Below are 16,500 nucleotides of genomic sequence, written 5' to 3'. Positions count from 1 at the left end.
ATGAGTGAGGATGGGTGGAGGAGGGGGTGAGGATGGGTGGAGGGGGGGGTGAGGATGGGTGGAGGGGGGGGTGAGGATGGGTGGAGGGGGGGGTGAGGATGGGTGGAGGGGGGGGTGAGGAGGGGGGGGTGAGGAGGGGGGGGTGAGGAGGGGGGGGTGAGGAGGGGGGGGTGAGGAGGGGGGGGGTGAGGAGGGGGGGGTGAGGAGGGGGGGGTGAGGAGGGGGGGGTGAGGAGGGGGGGGTGAGGAGGGGGGGGTGAGGAGGGGGGGGTGAGGAGGGGGGGGTGAGGAGGGGGGGGTGAGGAGGGGGGGGTGAGGAGGGGGGGGTGAGGAGGGGGGGGTGAGGAGGGGGGGGTGAGGAGGGGGGGGTGAGGATGGGTGGGGTGAGGATGGGTGGGGTGAGGATGGGTGATGGGTGGGGTGAGGATGGGTGGAGGGATGAGTGAGGATGGGGGTGGAGGAGGGGGTGAGGATGGGGGTGAGGATGGGTGGAGGGGGGGGGTGAGGATGGGGGGGGGTGAGGATGGGGGGGGGGTGAGGAATGGGGGGGGGTGAGGAGGGGGGGGTGAGGAGGGGGGGGTGAGGAGGGGGGGGTGAGGATGGGGGGGTGAGGATGGGGGGGGGGAGGATGGGTGGGGGGGGTGAGTGGGGGTGGAGGGGGTGAGGGTGGGGGTGGAGGGGGTGAGGGTGGGGGATGAGGGGGTGAGGGTGGGGGATGAGGGGGTGAGGGTGGGGGATGAGGGGGTGAGGGTGGGGGATGAGGGGGGGTGGGGGATGAGGGGGGGGTGGGGGATGAGGGGGGGGTGGGGGATGAGGGGTGGGTGGGGGATGAGGGGGTGGGTGGGGGATGAGGGGGGGGGTGGAGGGATGAGTGAGGATGGGTGGAGGGATGAGTGAGGATGGGTGGAGGAGGGGGTGAGGATGGGTGGAGGAGGGGGTGAGGATGGGTGGAGGGGGGGTGAGGATGGGTGGAGGGGGGGTGAGGATGGGTGGAGGGGGGGTGAGGATGGGTGGAGGGGGGGTGAGGATGGGTGGAGGGGGGGTGAGGATGGGTGGAGGAGGGGGTGAGGATGGGTGGAGGAGGGGGTGAGGATGGGTGGAGGGGGGGTGAGGATGGGTGGAGGGGGGTGAGGATGGGTGGAGGGGGGGGTGAGGATGGGTGGAGGGGGGGGTGAGGATGGGTGGAGGAGGGGGTGAGGATGGGTGGAGGAGGGGGTGAGGATGGGTGGAGGGGGGGTGAGGATGGGTGGAGGGGGGGGGGTGAGGATGGGTGGAGGAGGGGGGGGTGAGGATGGGTGGAGGGGAGGGTGAGGATGGGTGGAGGGGGCGGTGAGGATGGGTGGAGGGGGGGGGTGAGGATGGGTGGGGGGGGGTGAGGATGGGTGGAGGGGGGGTGAGGATGGGGGGGGGGTGAGGATGGGGGGGGGTGAGGATGGGTGGAGGGGGGGTGAGGGGGGGTGAGGATGGGTGGAGGGGGGGTGAGGATGGGTGGAGGGGGGGTGAGGATGGGTGGAGGGGGGGTGAGGATGGGTGGAGGGGGGGTGAGGATGGGTGGAGGGGGGTGAGTATGGGTGGAGGGGGGGGTGAGTATGGGTGGAGGGGGGGGTGAGTATGGGTGGAGGGGGGGGGGTGAGGATGGGTGAGGTGGGGTGAGGATGGGTGAGGTGGGGTGAGGATGGGTGGAGGGGGGGGTGAGGATGGGTGGAGGGGGGGTGAGGATGGGTAGAGGGGGGGGTGAGGATGGGTGGAGGGTGGGGTGAGGATGGGTGGAGGGGGGGGTGAGGATGGGTGGAGGGGGGGTGAGGATGGGTGGAGGGGGGGTGAGGATGGGTGGAGGGGGGGGTGAGGATGGGTGGAGGGGGGGGTGAGGATGGGTGGAGGGGGGGTGAGGATGGGTGGGGTGAGGATGGGTGGGGTGAGGATGGGTGGGTGGGGTGAGGATGGGTGGGGTGAGGATGGGTGGGGTGAGGATGGGTGGGGGGGGTGAGGATGGGTGGGGGGGGTGAGGATGGGTGGGGGGGGTGAGGATGGGGGGTGAGGGTGGGGGATGAGGGGGGGTGGGGGATGAGGGGGGGTGGGGGATGAGGGGGGTGGGGGATGAGGGGGGTGGGGGATGAGGGGGGTGGGGGATGAGGGGGTGGGGGATGAGGGGGGGTGGGGGGTGGGGGATGAGGGGGGGTGGGGGGTGGGGGATGAGGGGGGGTGGGATGAGGAGGGGGGTGGGATGAGGAGGGGGGTGGGATGAGGGGGGGGTGGGATGAGGGGGGGGTGGGATGAGGGGGGGGTGGGATGAGGGGGGGGTGGGGAGGGGGGGGTGGGGAGGTGGGGGATGAGGGGGGGGTGGGGGATGAGGGGGGGTGGGGGATGAGGGGGGGTGGGGGATGATGGGGGGTGGGGGATGATGGGGGGTGGGGGATGAGGGGGGTGGGGGATGAGGGGGATGGGGGATGAGGGGGATGGGGGATGAGGGGGGGTGGGGGATGAGGGGGGGTGGGGGATGAGGGGGGGTGGGGGATGAGGGGGGGTGGGGGATGAGGGGGGGTGGGGGATGAGGGGGGGTGGGGGATGAGGGGGGGTGAGGAGGTGGGTTGGGTGGGGGCTGGGGATGGGGATGGGGGGGGTGGGGATGGTGGGGGTGGGGATGGTGGGGGTGGGGATGGTGGGGGTGGGGATGGTGGGGGTGGGGATGGTGGGGGTGGGAATGGGGGTGGAGATGGGGGGTGGGGTGGTGGAGATGGGGGGTGGGGTGGTGGAGTTGGGGGGGTGGAGATGGGGGGGGTGGGGTGGAGGAGATGGGGGTGGGGTGGTGGAGATGGGGGGTGGGGTGGTGGAGATGGGGGGTGGGGTGGTGGAGATGGGGGGTGGGGTGGTGGAGATGGGGGGTGGGGTGGTGGAGATGGGGGGTGGGGTGGTGGAGATGGGGGGGGTGGGGTGGTGGAGATGGGGGGGGTGGGGTGGTGTGGGGGAGGGTGGAGGGTGTGGGGGGTGGGGTGGTGTGGGGGAGGGTGGAGGGTGTGGGGGGTGGGGGGTGGGGGGGTGGGGAGGAGGTTGAAATCGGTGGCGAGGGGACGGAGTTTGCGGTGAGGACCAAAGACAGTGGTTTTAGACTTCCCAATGTTTCACTGGAGGAAATTGCAATGCATTAACCATACGTTCTTGTGGTAACTGTCACTAGCTGAATAAACAGGAAATCCCCATAGTTAACAACATGACCACAATAAACAAGGTTAAGAATACTGTAGTCAGGAAGTGAATGAACAGCAAGCCTGGTGTATAAATTCAATATTCCTACAGATGGCCCTTATTCAATGATTTTGCAGTAAAAGGCATGTGAGACGTATGCACAGGGTTTTAGAGTAACAGGCACATGAGATGTATACACAGGGTTTTACAATAACAGGCACGTGAGACCTATACATGGTTTTACAGTAACAGGCATGTAAGGTCAGGGCTATGCCTATGGGCTGAGTACTAAAGCACTTCATTCCTACCTCTTTTTCACCCTTTTTTTTCCTCGTCACTGCTGACAAAGTTTCCATTTCACTTTCAAAGAGATCGACCTGGGAACATCAATGTGATTACCTTCACTGATCTCCATGGCATAGCATCAAGCTCAAAAATAAATCAACTATAATCACATTAAAAAATCTTTCCAAATAAAATTAACCATGGTGACTCACCTGCATATTTAAAGTGTCTATCGTATTCTGAAATGGAAAAAGACAAATGGAAAGAAGATCGTGAAAAAAATATATAGGTTTACACGATTAATTAGAATCACTTTCTAAATGTCAAGCTTTTATATATTTTGCTCACAAGACTGCTTGTGTTTAAAAAGCCCTTTTTAGAGGGTGATGGGGCTAGGCTGGGCTGGGCGGAGCAACTCATGCTGTCAGTCTGCCGCTGAGCCATCAGTCAGTAGGGACATACTTGCAACGTGGTCAAAACAAAGCACTAACCCAACACCCCAGCTAGACATGCACCACCACAAATGAAATCAGTGGATTAGAGACCAGAAGCCTTCAGACTGCCCCCTCCAATCCTTGTTTGTGGAGTAAGTGTCTTAAACCTGACATTTCTCTTGACCTATATTGCTTTAACAGTTCCAGCTATATGGAAGATAACATAGTTACAATAATGAATGACACGGACCATTTAACTGTGAGTCTGTCGTATGGCATATAGCAGAATTCCTGTTAGGCCAGGCTTCAGATCCTGGAGATATTCCACGACAGTGTCAGGCACCTGAATACAACCAAAATCGCCCCCAGCCCCTGACTGATATTCCATGACCACATCCATCGTGCACACCCTCTTTCCTGGTGACTGCCCTTTGCAGCTGCACCTGTGGGAGGACACATTGTGGCTGTTTCCAGGGAGTAAACCCCTCAGGTGGAGACTTTCTGAGTAACAGCAGCAAATAAACTGTTCCCAGTGGTGACAGTGTTGCTGTATTGCCAGCATCAGCAGGGTTTGCAATGAGGTCTGCGCATAAACAACAACAACTTGCATTTATATAGCGCCTTTAACGTAGTAAAATGTCCCAGGCGGGTGGGAGGTAACACTGCTAAGCAGGAATAACTTACACTGTAAGAAAAAAAAATTAATAAACCAAGGATAAACAAAACTGAAATGAGAAAGTTAACACTGAAAAGACAAAAGGAAGCAACTCTCAAAAAATAGTACAAATGGAAAATAAAAATGAATTAAAAATATTTAATCAAAAAATAAGTAAAGAGAAAGCATGAAAAGAATCTAGGAGTGTTGCCGATGAGGTGGGAGTTCTCGACTCTCCACAATCTCCTGGACTCTCCTCTTTTCACCTACGGTGTGCTGAGGTGTGGGAGCAGCAGCAGGGGTTCTTGACCTGGCCCGAACGTCAGTGCTGATGCAGCAAACAGCACTGTGCCTCTGGAAACCACTTGGACTGCACTGCCATCACTTACCGTCAGCCATTGACAGATTTCTTCCTTTTCCTTCTGTGCGGGATCCACCTTCGTCGCTGATCCCAGCCCTTCTTTAGAATAGGCTTTGGTCTTTGTTTCTCTCTCCACTATCTTGAACCTTTCCATTTGCTTTATAGAAAAGATTTAAATACTTGAACCGCAAACTTAGATTTAAAAATCGTACTCTGCATTCTCTACACCCTAGCCCCGCTTGCTTGCCTCTAATCAACCTCCTTCAGCTGATCAAGACAAGCCACAGACTCCTCCGTGACTGGCTGATGGGAGCTGCACTCTCAGTGAGGTGGTAGTTTTCCTTCTCTCACTCTCTGAGGTGGAAGATTCAATAATCACAAAGCAACACAGGAGAACTGACCAAACTCCCAATAACTGAGGCCGACAGATTTGTGTGTCAGGATGGCCCAGCAGTCAAACATGAAACTCTGGATAATAAGTGCCATTCAGGTCCTGCTTGCACTGGCCTAAAACCCTCTGCACAGATACATCGATTATCATCTCCTGAACACGTTAAACTAATAAAAAGTAAGCATTAAAATACATGCAAAAATGAAAGAATTCCCCGTCATACTTAAGGCCATCAAAACTCAGCATCCTATCATGTCATGCACACACATCTATGCAGTCAGTACTGGCAGAGCAGAGCCAAGTGTTTCTGGGTAGTTTCCATACTTTCACTGAGATCTACAACAAAACCACAGTCTCCTTTGTTTCAATTTCTGTTTTGACTTCTTGAAATTCACATTTCTTTTTTACTAATGCATCTCCTTCACTGTAGGTTATATGAAAGCACAGAAACAAGAAGACTGTCTGTTTGATTCTGCAGAGAAGATCCAGGAAGTGGTACTTTGAACAGGGTGAGCTATGTTAAAGAGGACAGTAGGGGAAACACACAACATGTGGCTCAGTATTACACAGGACAGTAGGGAAACAGTAAATATGTTACAGTGAGTTACACTGAGTTTACAGCACAGAAACAGGCCATTTGGCCCAACTGGTCTATGCCAGTGTTTATGCTCCACACGAGCCTCCTCCCTCCCTATTTCATCTACCCCTATCAGCATATCCTTCTAGTCCTTTCTCCCTCATATACATATCTAGCTTCCCTTTAAAGGCATCTATGCTACTTGCCTCAACAACTCCTTGAGGTAGCAAGTTCCACATTCTCACCACTCTTTGGGTAAAGAAGTTTCTCCTAAATTCTTTACTGGATTTATTAGTGACTATCTTATATTGATGACTTCTAGTCTGGTCTCTCCCACAAGGTGGAAACATTTTCTCTATGTCTACCCTATCAAATCTTTTCATTATCTTAAAGACCTCTATCGGATCACCCCTCAGCCTTCTCTTTTCTAGAGAAATGAGCCCCAGCCTGTTTAGTCTTTCCTGATAAGTATATCCTCTCCTTTTTTGCACCTTCTCCAATGCCTCTATATCCTTTTTATAATATGGAGACCAGAGCTGTGCACAGTACGCCAAGTGTGGTTTATACAAGTTTACGGCAACTTCTCTGCTTTTCAATTCTATCCCTCTGGAAACGAACCAGTGTTCGGTTTGCCTTTTTTATAGCCTTATTAACCCGTGTTGCTACTTTTAGGGATTGGTGTATCTGTACCCCGAGATCCACTTTGTTCCTCTACCTCATTTAGACTCTTATTATCCAAGCAGTATGTGGCGTCCTTATTCTTCGTACCAAAATGCACCACCTCACACTTAACTATATTGAAATTAATTTGCCAATTACACGGCCATTCTTCAAGTTTATTAATGTCTTCTTGCATTTTAACATATTCTTCCCTGGTATTAACCACATCCCCCAATTTTGTGTCGTCCGCAAATTTTGAAATTGTATTTCCAATTCCTGGGTCCAAATCGTTGATGTAAATTGCAGTGGTCCCTGCACCGATCCCTGTAGAACACCACTTCCCACCTTTTGCCACTCTGAGTAGCTACCCTTAACACCTACTCTGTTTTGTTTTGTAAACAATTTTACAACACCAAGTTATAGTCCAGCAATTTTATTTTAAATTCACAAGCTTTCGGAGGCTTCCTCCTTCGTCAGGTGAACGATGTGAAAACGATTGTTTTGTAGCCAGCTTGCTATCCATTCTGTTACTTGTCCCCTGACTCCACATGCTCTGAACTTAGTCATGAGTCTATAATGTGGTACCTTATCGAAGGCCTTTTGAAAATCCAAATATATTATATCTACTACATAACCCTTGTCTACCCTTTCTGTTACTTCGTCAAAGAATTCAATAGGTTAGTCAAGCATGACTTTCCCTTCTGAAATCCGTGCTGACTATTCTTTATTATATTTTCATTTTCTAAATGTTTTTCTATTACATCTTTGAGTAAAGATTTCATTATCTTTCCTACCACTGATGTTAAGCTAATTGGTCTATAGTTCCCTGGACTTGTTCTATCTCCCTTTTTAAATATAGGAATCACATTAGATGTCCACCAGTCCTCTGGCACTATTCTCTTTTCTAATGAATTTTTATATATATGTAATTGTGCCTCTGCTATCTCCTCCCTAACTTCTTTTGATATGCATGGATGCAATCCATCCTGACCAGGGGTTTTGTCCTCTCTAAGTTTGATTAGTTTTCAATTATCTCTCCCCTTTCTATCTTAAATGTCTTTATACCTTTTTTGATCTCCTTTTCTAATGTCATACCTGCCATGTTAGTCTCCCTGGTAAATACTGAGGCAAAGTAACTATTCAATATTTCTGCCATTTTGCTGTCATTAACTGTGAGTTTACCTTTTGCATCCCTAGTGGCCCTATACATGTGGCTCAGTATTATACAGGACAGGGGGGGAAACACAGAACATGTGGTTCAGTATTACACAGGACAGTGAGGGCAACACACATGTGGCTCAGTATTACACAGGACAGTGGGGGCAACACACGTGGCTCAGTATTACACAGCTCAGTGGAGGCAACACACATGTGGTTCAGTATTACACAGGACAGTGGGGGAAACACACATGTGGTTCAGTATTACACAGGACAGTGGGGGAAACACACATGTGGTTCAGTATTACACAGGACAGTGGGGGGAAACACACATGTGGTTCAGTATTACACAGGACAGTGGGGGAAACACACGTGGTTCAGTATTACACAGCTCAGTGGGTAAACATACAACACGTGGCTCAGTAATACACAGGACAGTGGAGCAATCATACAACAACACGATCCAGTATCAGATAAGAGAGCGGAAAGGGAAGGTATTTGTATGTAACAGCAGGAAAGTGAGGAGAGAATTTACAATGTTCAGAGCTGACAAGAGTAGAGAGAAAGCAGCAGATTTTCTGGTTGGTGCTGTGCTCATTTGAATGCTTAATACATTGATACCAAATTTAATACCTGTATTAAAATTGTGCATAGAGGAATTTGGTCGAAGCTCGTCAATGCCAACCAGCAAGTCTACCCCTTACTGTTTGATGTACACAAGAATCACAGCAAAGCGACAGGAAGTCCTGGTAGAAAATGTCCTGAATACTGGTAGTGGAATAACGACCTGCTGTTGTTCTGAACATGAGAATGTAGTGTGTGATGTCAGTGCGGTACAGAACGGCAGAATAGTGTCTGGAAGTACTGCGAATGATGCGACAGAGCGATCAGGTGTTGTACAGGGCAGCAGCGGCACTGCGAGGGTGCAGTGCGGTACATTACCGTTTCAATCAGTTTTCTGTTTTCTTGTAGCTGCCTCTTGTCTTTGATTTCGTTGGAGGCCACCCATGTCTTTATTTGGTCTCGCAACCTCTGCAGACATAAGAGAACACAACGCAACAAATTTAAACCAATGGCAAGAAGACAGAACGAACTAATTTTGTGTTGGAACCAATATTTACAACAGATTGATCCTGGGTCCATTCAAGAAACGGGAAGTCCATCTAGGCACTGCATCACGACTTTAAAGTTTAACAAGAAATCGGATGAAACTGCCTTGGTTCTACCACTGGCGGTTTCTGGGATGACACTTCTGTACTGGCATGACTTGTTAGAAGTTTCCTTATTTATATTTTTGTTTGAATGCAAGTAATTCCCTCTGCATGCTATTTTTTAGCAAACGTGTTAACACGTTCACAAATATTTCTGCCTATGCTGTTTTAATGTCACCAGTATCTCATTTATTTTAATGCAGATAGTGGGAATTCAACTCTAGCATCTCCTCTAGTTCAGTTAAACATTACAGACATATTAAAAACAGCAGGATTTGATGAAATAAAACTATATCTGTGATGTCAGATTCCCCCTGGTCCTGTGTACACCACCGACTGTTGAGAGGCAGTATTAGTTTGAAAGGTTTCAAATGGGTTCAAACTTGAAACGGACTTAGCTCAAACTCTACGTTTAATTCTTCCCTTCTCTGTAGGGGAAGTTATACGAGAAGCTGAAATCAGATTAATGATTTGAATTAACAAAAACACAAATTCACTCGTTCCATCTTGTTACATTCCAAAGATCGCCCAGTTATTATCTGACCTGTTTATCAAATGCATTTCCAAATTGATTCTAACTCCTCGGGATAACCTGATCTGCTGCCACCGAGTGGCCCCAACACACAAGGGTGTGACCTGGAAAGCTGCAAATGCAGCACCTCAGCAAAACTCATCAGCCACTGATATACATGAAGCCAATGAGTCCAAGAGAGAGAATGACAGAACGGTGGGAGTGTTCTGTTGTGTCACAATTCACAGTCATGCGATTCATACTCTCATCGGAACCCTGAATCTCTGCTAAACTCTAACCCAGGAATCCCGTTTGTGATGTATACAGTGGTTCTTCTCACTGCTGAGTCCCCCTGCTCAGCTTTTAATCCTCATTTATCGTTATCAACACGGCTGACCAGCTTTACATTGTGTGACAGGAAGATAATACTGGAAAATAAAATGTATTTCATGTGAAAGGTAGAAACCGTTTAACTGTGCCAGCTTGTCATCCCACCTCATTGCTGATTTTGGGATCTTGCTGTGCACAAAACGGCTGCTGGATTTACCAACACACTTCAAAGTAATTCATCGTACATGAAGTGCGGAAAGGATTCTGAAAGTAGCAGAGTCTTGCAGCTGTCGCATAATTTAACCTTCTCCGAAACACAAGTTGGAAGTAAAGGTACCAAATTCTGGAAAGAAATATCTTTTCCACTGTGCCACTCACAAGCTTTTTGCTGCAGAGATCAGCTGAGTAAATGCACAGCCCATCTACTCACACGAGCGATCTCCACTTTTCAGCCATGGGGTACCGTGACCAGTGACTACCGGAGAGGGCAGGAGACGAAAGAGAGGATAGCCTGCACACTACTCCAGGTGGTGGAATTGCAATGCTCGGTGTATGAGCAAAATAAAAGCCTCCACTTTGGGTCTTTTCTCTCACCTGTAGTTTCTTAATTTCTTTCTTCAGGTCAGCTTCATATTTTTCCTTCTGATTTGCGTTTGCTGCACTGTGAACCTGATTACAAGAAGACTCCGTTAGGATGGGTGTTGCTGTCATTGCTCACAAAACCGTCAGCGCGCACATCAATAGCTCAGCTTTTGTGTTTGCTCTAGGAACTTGGAACAGCTAAACTGCAGCCTTCAAATAACCCAGATCATGCCATTAAGGCTGTGTGGAGAAGATCACCTACCTTAACTGAAAAAAGTTTTGCATTGGTCAATACACTTTCCTGTGTTTTAGTCTGTGCTGCAGTTAACTGGCACAGAAATCTTAGCAAGCATTTTCAAAAAAAAAGCACATTCATGAAATTAAATTTAATTGAAATTGAGTACTTTAGTAGTGAGAGCAACGGTTAATTCCCTTTGCAAACGTTTAGTTCAAAACTTTCCAGCTGGGCTATCCCCCCTCTCCAAACTGTGTTTTTCAGTGTAGGACTCACACAGTGGGTCCTTTAACTGATACTAACCTGCCCAGACTGACAGCATTTACTGTGTTTGGGAGCTTACTTAACTGTCACTACACTGATGTTAGAGTGCAGCCTGGTATCTGCAGTGCATAAGTGATCACCTTGCTAATTATTTTGCTAGCTCTGCAGTGTAAACTAATAATATTATCTGTACCCAGCAGCTGGATTTAGATTATTTCACTGCCTTTAATACCAAGAAGGAACATTTCTTGTGATATCCAAACCCCATGGTCTCCTCTTGCTCCCTGTCAATTATGGTAACAATAAATTCCAACAACCATACAATATGCTATGGATGGGATCCCAGTACTTATAACCTTGGGTGTGCCTTTGCATCCCTGAGCTCCCCATGACTCTCATTTGCCTGCCTTTATTTTAGTGTTGTTTATGGGTTTTTTTGACACGGTACAGGTCAGACTTCATTCCACACCAGGCACTGCAGCTGAAAGGACATAATCTTCGAAGACTTAAATTTTGAGGATTTAGGAAATCATTTGGTTGTCAAGTAAAAAAAAATGATCAGGAATTGCAAAATCTATGAATTATAGGAGAAAGAACCTTAGAATACCATGAATCAGTAACATAAAGCTGCTGGCTACTGGTGAGGGGTGACCACTTAAAATCAGTTCTACCAGCTGAACAGCATCCCTGCAGGAACGTGACATTAATTTATTCAGTCGTTTAAAAAGAGGATTAAACAGCCATAAATGAAATGTAGTTTTAACGATGCAAATCATTCATTCTATTCTTTTTGCCCTCAGATCTCATAATCTCACCGTCATGGGGTAAGGTCCCACACTGTAATGTCAAGTCCAGGTGGGGAGAGGGGAAAGGGTGAAGTCAAACAAAAGAATGAAAAGAGTAGAGAAATTAAAAAGGAAAGGAGAAAGGGGAGAAATGGAGACCAAGAAAAGCTGGACTTTCCAATGACAGTGCCCTTTGCCCTCTAAACGCAATATTTGATCATCACAGGGCAACTGCGACATCTAACACAGTCAAAGTACAGGCTACAGGACTGGAATACTCTCCAGGGATTCTGACCATCACAAATTTGTCCTGAGTCAAATTAAACTTGGCTAAAATCCAGATCGGCTTTTGCGATCCAAATACAGTCAAATTTCCTTTTTACAGACACACAAGAGCTTCCTTCAAACAGGGACACCCTTCCCTCCGCCTTTTGTATTTGCTTTAGTTTCTTTAATGAAAAATGTTTTTCCAGGTGAAATTTTAAATCCTAATTTTCTGCAACAAACAAAACAATTCATATTTTGCACTTTGATGTTACAGGACAGAAGTAACTCCAAGTGCTGCACTGGAGCCTATGGCTTATGTAAATTGCTATTATTCAAAATCAAATATTTATGAGAATTCAAATTTCATCTTTCACGGAGCTTTACCTGAGGAGCCGTGGAATGGGCAGAGCTGACGGGGGATGGGCAGAGCTGACGGGGGGATGGGCAGAGGTGACCGGGGGAGGGGCAGAGGTGACCGGGGGAGGGGCAGAGGTGACCGGGGGAGGGGCAGAGGTGATGGAGACGGAGACACAGATGACATAGGACAGATGGAAGCAACTGAGATTGTCAGAACAAATTTTGCCAATTACTATTGCTAAGGGGTGTCACCGTATTAGGACACACGAGCAGGGAAGGCATGGAAATGATCATAGGGGTTAACGGAGAACTAGTGTATCAGTCTGCGAATAAACTGGAGGAATCTGATCTCAATCTGCTCCAAAAATGGAAGCAGCCCGCTTTTACCAACTCTACCTTTTGCCAGATGTCTTCGAAGGTTTCTACACCCTCACTGACTTTCTTCAGACAGCGGTCTATCTCCCCTGCAGGATAGCAAATTGAAGGAATTAAAATTTCTTTTGAATTGAAGTGTCCATTTGTGAGCCAGTAATGGCCAATTATTTAAAAATAACCATAAAACAGACGGAAAATCTCTGCAGAAAGAAACCCCATCACCAATCAAACCCTCAAAGAATGCATTTGGATAAACCAGGTACACACAGCAACATTATGAGGGTAGAGTTACTCATTTTAATCAGAGAGCACACATAGACATTCTGCAAGTTTATACGCACATGCATATTCCATACTACCCCCAGGCAGTACAGGAATGCATATGGTATAATATCAGGTATCACCTGTTACACACACCCTGGTTCTCTTTATTTGATGTGGAGATGCCGGTGATGGACTGGGGTTAACAATTGTAAACAATTTTACAACACCAAGTTATAGTCCAACGATTTTATTTTTAATCCCACAAGCTTTCGGGGGCTTTCCCCTTCCTCAGGCAGTGTGGAAAAGTACTCTTTATTTGAAAATACTCTTTATTTGAAGATGTAAATCGCTATACTTTTCTCAATGCTCTCGCTTCTCAAATCCCCCGCACCTCCCCCTCACAGTCCCCGCACCTCCCCCTCACAGTCCCCGCACCTCCCCCTCACAGTCCCCGCACCTCCCCCTCACAGTCCCCGCACCTCCCCCTCACAGTCCCCCGCACCTCCCCCTCACAGTCCCCCGCACCTCCCCCTCACAGTCCCCGCACCTCCCCCTCACAGTCCCCCGCACCTCCCCCTCACAGTCCCCGCACCTCCCCCTCACAGTCCCCGCACCTCCCCCTCACAGTCACCGCACCTCCCCCTCACAGTCCCCGCACCTCCCCCTCACAGTCCCCGCACCTCCCCCTCACAGTCCCCGCACCTCCCCCTCACAGTCCCCGCACCTCCCCCTCACAGTCACCGCACCTCCCCCTCACAGTCCCCGCACCTCCCCCTCACAGTCCCCGCACCTCCCCCGCACCTCCCCCTCACAGTCCCCGCACCTCCCCCTCACAGACAGGAATACTACAGCACCATAAGTGCTAATCACTTCCCCCACCAACAAAATACCACAATTCACAGGAGATCTCTTACCTTGTAATTTCCTTTTATCAGCCATGACTGAGCGATCAGTCAGTGCCTTAAAACCATGCTCCAGTGCGCTGTAATACAGGGAGAATTTACAGTCAGTGCCTTAAAACCAAGTTCCAGTGCACTGTAATACAGGGAGAATTTACAGTCAGTGCCTTAAAACCATGCTCCAGTGCACTGTAATACGGGGAGAATTTAAAGTCAGTGCCTTAAAACCATGCTCCAGTGCACTGTAATACAGGGAGAATTTACAGTCAGTGCCTTAAAACCATGCTCCAGTGCACTGTAATACGGGGAGAATTTAAAGTCAGTGCCTTAAAACCATGCTCCAGTGCACTGTAATACAGGGAGAATTTACAGTCAGTGCCTTAAAACCATGTTCCAGTGCGCTGTAATACGGGGAGAATTTACAGTCAGTGCCTTAAAACTATGCTCCAGTGCGCTGTAATACGGGGAGAATTTACAGTCAAGTGCCTTAAAACTATGCTCCAGTGCGCTGTTACACAGGGAGAATTTAGTCAGCCACTGTGTGAATCAAATACAGCCGTCACAATCAAGCACACAGTAGAAACCATATCAGATAACTAACACCCGGAGACTGCAACCAGATACATAACCCAACACACCGTAACACACACTGCAACACGACACACTGTAATACAGACACTACAGCCCGACACGTCCTAACAGACACCATAACCTGACACACTGTAACACAGACACCACAGCCAGAGACACTGTAACACACACACTACAACCCGACACCGTAACAGACACCGAAACCCGACACACTAACACAGGCGCCACGGCCCGACACACTGTAACGCAGGCGCCACGGCCCGACACACTGTAACGCAGGCGCTACGGCCCGACACACTGTAACGCAGGCGCTACGGCCCGACACACTGTAACGCAGGCGCCACGGCCCGACACACTGTAACGCAGGCGCCACGGCCCGACACACTGTAACGCAGGCGCTACGGCCCGACACACTGTAACGCAGGCGCTACGGCCCGACACACTGTAACGCAGGCGCTACGGCCCGACACACTGTAATGCAGGCGCTACGGCCCGACACACTGTAACGCAGGCGCTACGGCCCGACACACTGTAACAGAGACATTACAGCCTGACAGACTGTAACAGAGACACTACAGTCTGACACACTGTAATAGAGACACTACAGCCTGACACACTGTAATAGAGACACTACAGCCTGACACACTGTAATAGAGACACTACAGCCTGACACACTGTAATAGAGATACCACAACCCGACACACTGTAATACACTACAGCCCGACACACTGTAATAGAGACACTACAGCCTGACACACTGTAATAGAGACACTACAGCCTGACACACTGTAATAGAGACACTACAGCCTGACACACTGTAATAGACATACCACAACCCGACACACTGTAATAGAGACACTACAGCCCGACAGACTGTAATAGAGACATTACAGCCTGACACACTGTAATAGACACTGCAGCCTGACACACTGTAATAGAGACACTACAGCCCGACAGACTGTAATAGACACTACAGCCTGACCCACTGTAATAGAGACACTACAGCCTGACACACTGTAATAGAGACACTACAGCCTGACACACTGTAATAGAGACACTACAGCCCGGCACACTGTAATAGAGACACTACAGCCTGACACACTGTAATAGAGACACTACAGCCTGACACACTGTAATAGAGACACTACAGCCTGACACACTGTAATAGAGACACTACAGCCTGACACACTGTAATAGAGACACTACAGCCTGACACACTGTAATAGAGACACTACAGCCTGACACACTGTAATAGAGACACTACAGCCTGACACACTGTAATAGAGATACCACAACCCGACACACTGTAATACACTACAGCCCGACACACTGTAATAGAGACACTACAGCCTGACACACTGTAATAGAGACACTACAGCCTGACACACTGTAATAGAGACACTACAGCCTGACACACTGTAATAGAGATACCACAACCCGACACACTGTAATACACTACAGCCCGACACACTGTAATAGAGACACTACAGCCTGACACACTGTAATAGAGACACTACAGCCTGACACACTGTAATAGAGACACTACAGCCTGACACACTGTAATAGACATACCACAACCCGACACACTGTAATAGAGACACTACAGCCCGACAGACTGTAATAGAGACATTACAGCCTGACACACTGTAATAGACACTGCAGCCTGACACACTGTAATAGAGACACTACAGCCCGACAGACTGTAATAGACACTACAGCCTGACCCACTGTAATAGAGACACTACAGCCTGACACACTGTAATAGAGACACTACAGCCTGACACACTGTAATAGAGACACTACAGCCCGGCACACTGTAATAGAGACACTACAGCCTGACACACTGTAATAGAGACACTACAGCCTGACACACTGTAATAGAGACACTACAGCCTGACACACTGTAATAGAGACACTACAGCCTGACACACTGTAATAGAGACACTACAGCCTGACACACTGTAATAGAGATACCACAACCCGACACACTGTAATACACTACAGCCCGACACACTGTAATAGAGACACTACAGCCTGACACACTGTAATAGAGACACTACAGCCTGACACACTGTAATAGAGACACTACAGCCTGACACACTGTAATAGAGACACTACAGCCTGAC

At 49.3% G+C, this 16,500-nt stretch overlaps 1 protein-coding gene across 4 annotated transcripts in view; it reads right to left on the bottom strand.

Moving 5' to 3' along the window:
- LOC137305466 (CCR4-NOT transcription complex subunit 3-like) overlaps window positions 1-16,500 on the bottom strand; it is a 68,946-nt gene that overhangs the window by 29,931 nt on the left and 22,515 nt on the right. For all 4 annotated transcript variants that reach the window (XM_067974301.1, XM_067974304.1, XM_067974302.1 and 1 more), the window contains exons 2-8: window positions 13,799-13,866; window positions 12,642-12,709; window positions 10,350-10,424; window positions 8,646-8,735; window positions 4,946-5,074; window positions 3,680-3,706; window positions 3,491-3,559 (exon numbers count right to left, since the gene is read on the bottom strand). In XM_067974301.1, the coding sequence (XP_067830402.1) occupies window positions 3,491-3,559; window positions 3,680-3,706; window positions 4,946-5,074; window positions 8,646-8,735; window positions 10,350-10,424; window positions 12,642-12,709; window positions 13,799-13,823 (483 nt within the window). In that variant the 5' untranslated portion in view covers window positions 13,824-13,866. The remainder of the gene's footprint in view (window positions 1-3,490; window positions 3,560-3,679; window positions 3,707-4,945; window positions 5,075-8,645; window positions 8,736-10,349; window positions 10,425-12,641; window positions 12,710-13,798; window positions 13,867-16,500) is intronic.

Source organism: Heptranchias perlo, chromosome 40, assembly GCF_035084215.1.
Source record: "Heptranchias perlo isolate sHepPer1 chromosome 40, sHepPer1.hap1, whole genome shotgun sequence".
NCBI classification, from domain to species: Eukaryota; Metazoa; Chordata; class Chondrichthyes; order Hexanchiformes; family Hexanchidae; genus Heptranchias; species Heptranchias perlo.
The sequence above is the reverse complement of the archived record's forward strand: the minus strand, read 5'-3'. Positions and strand labels throughout refer to the sequence as shown.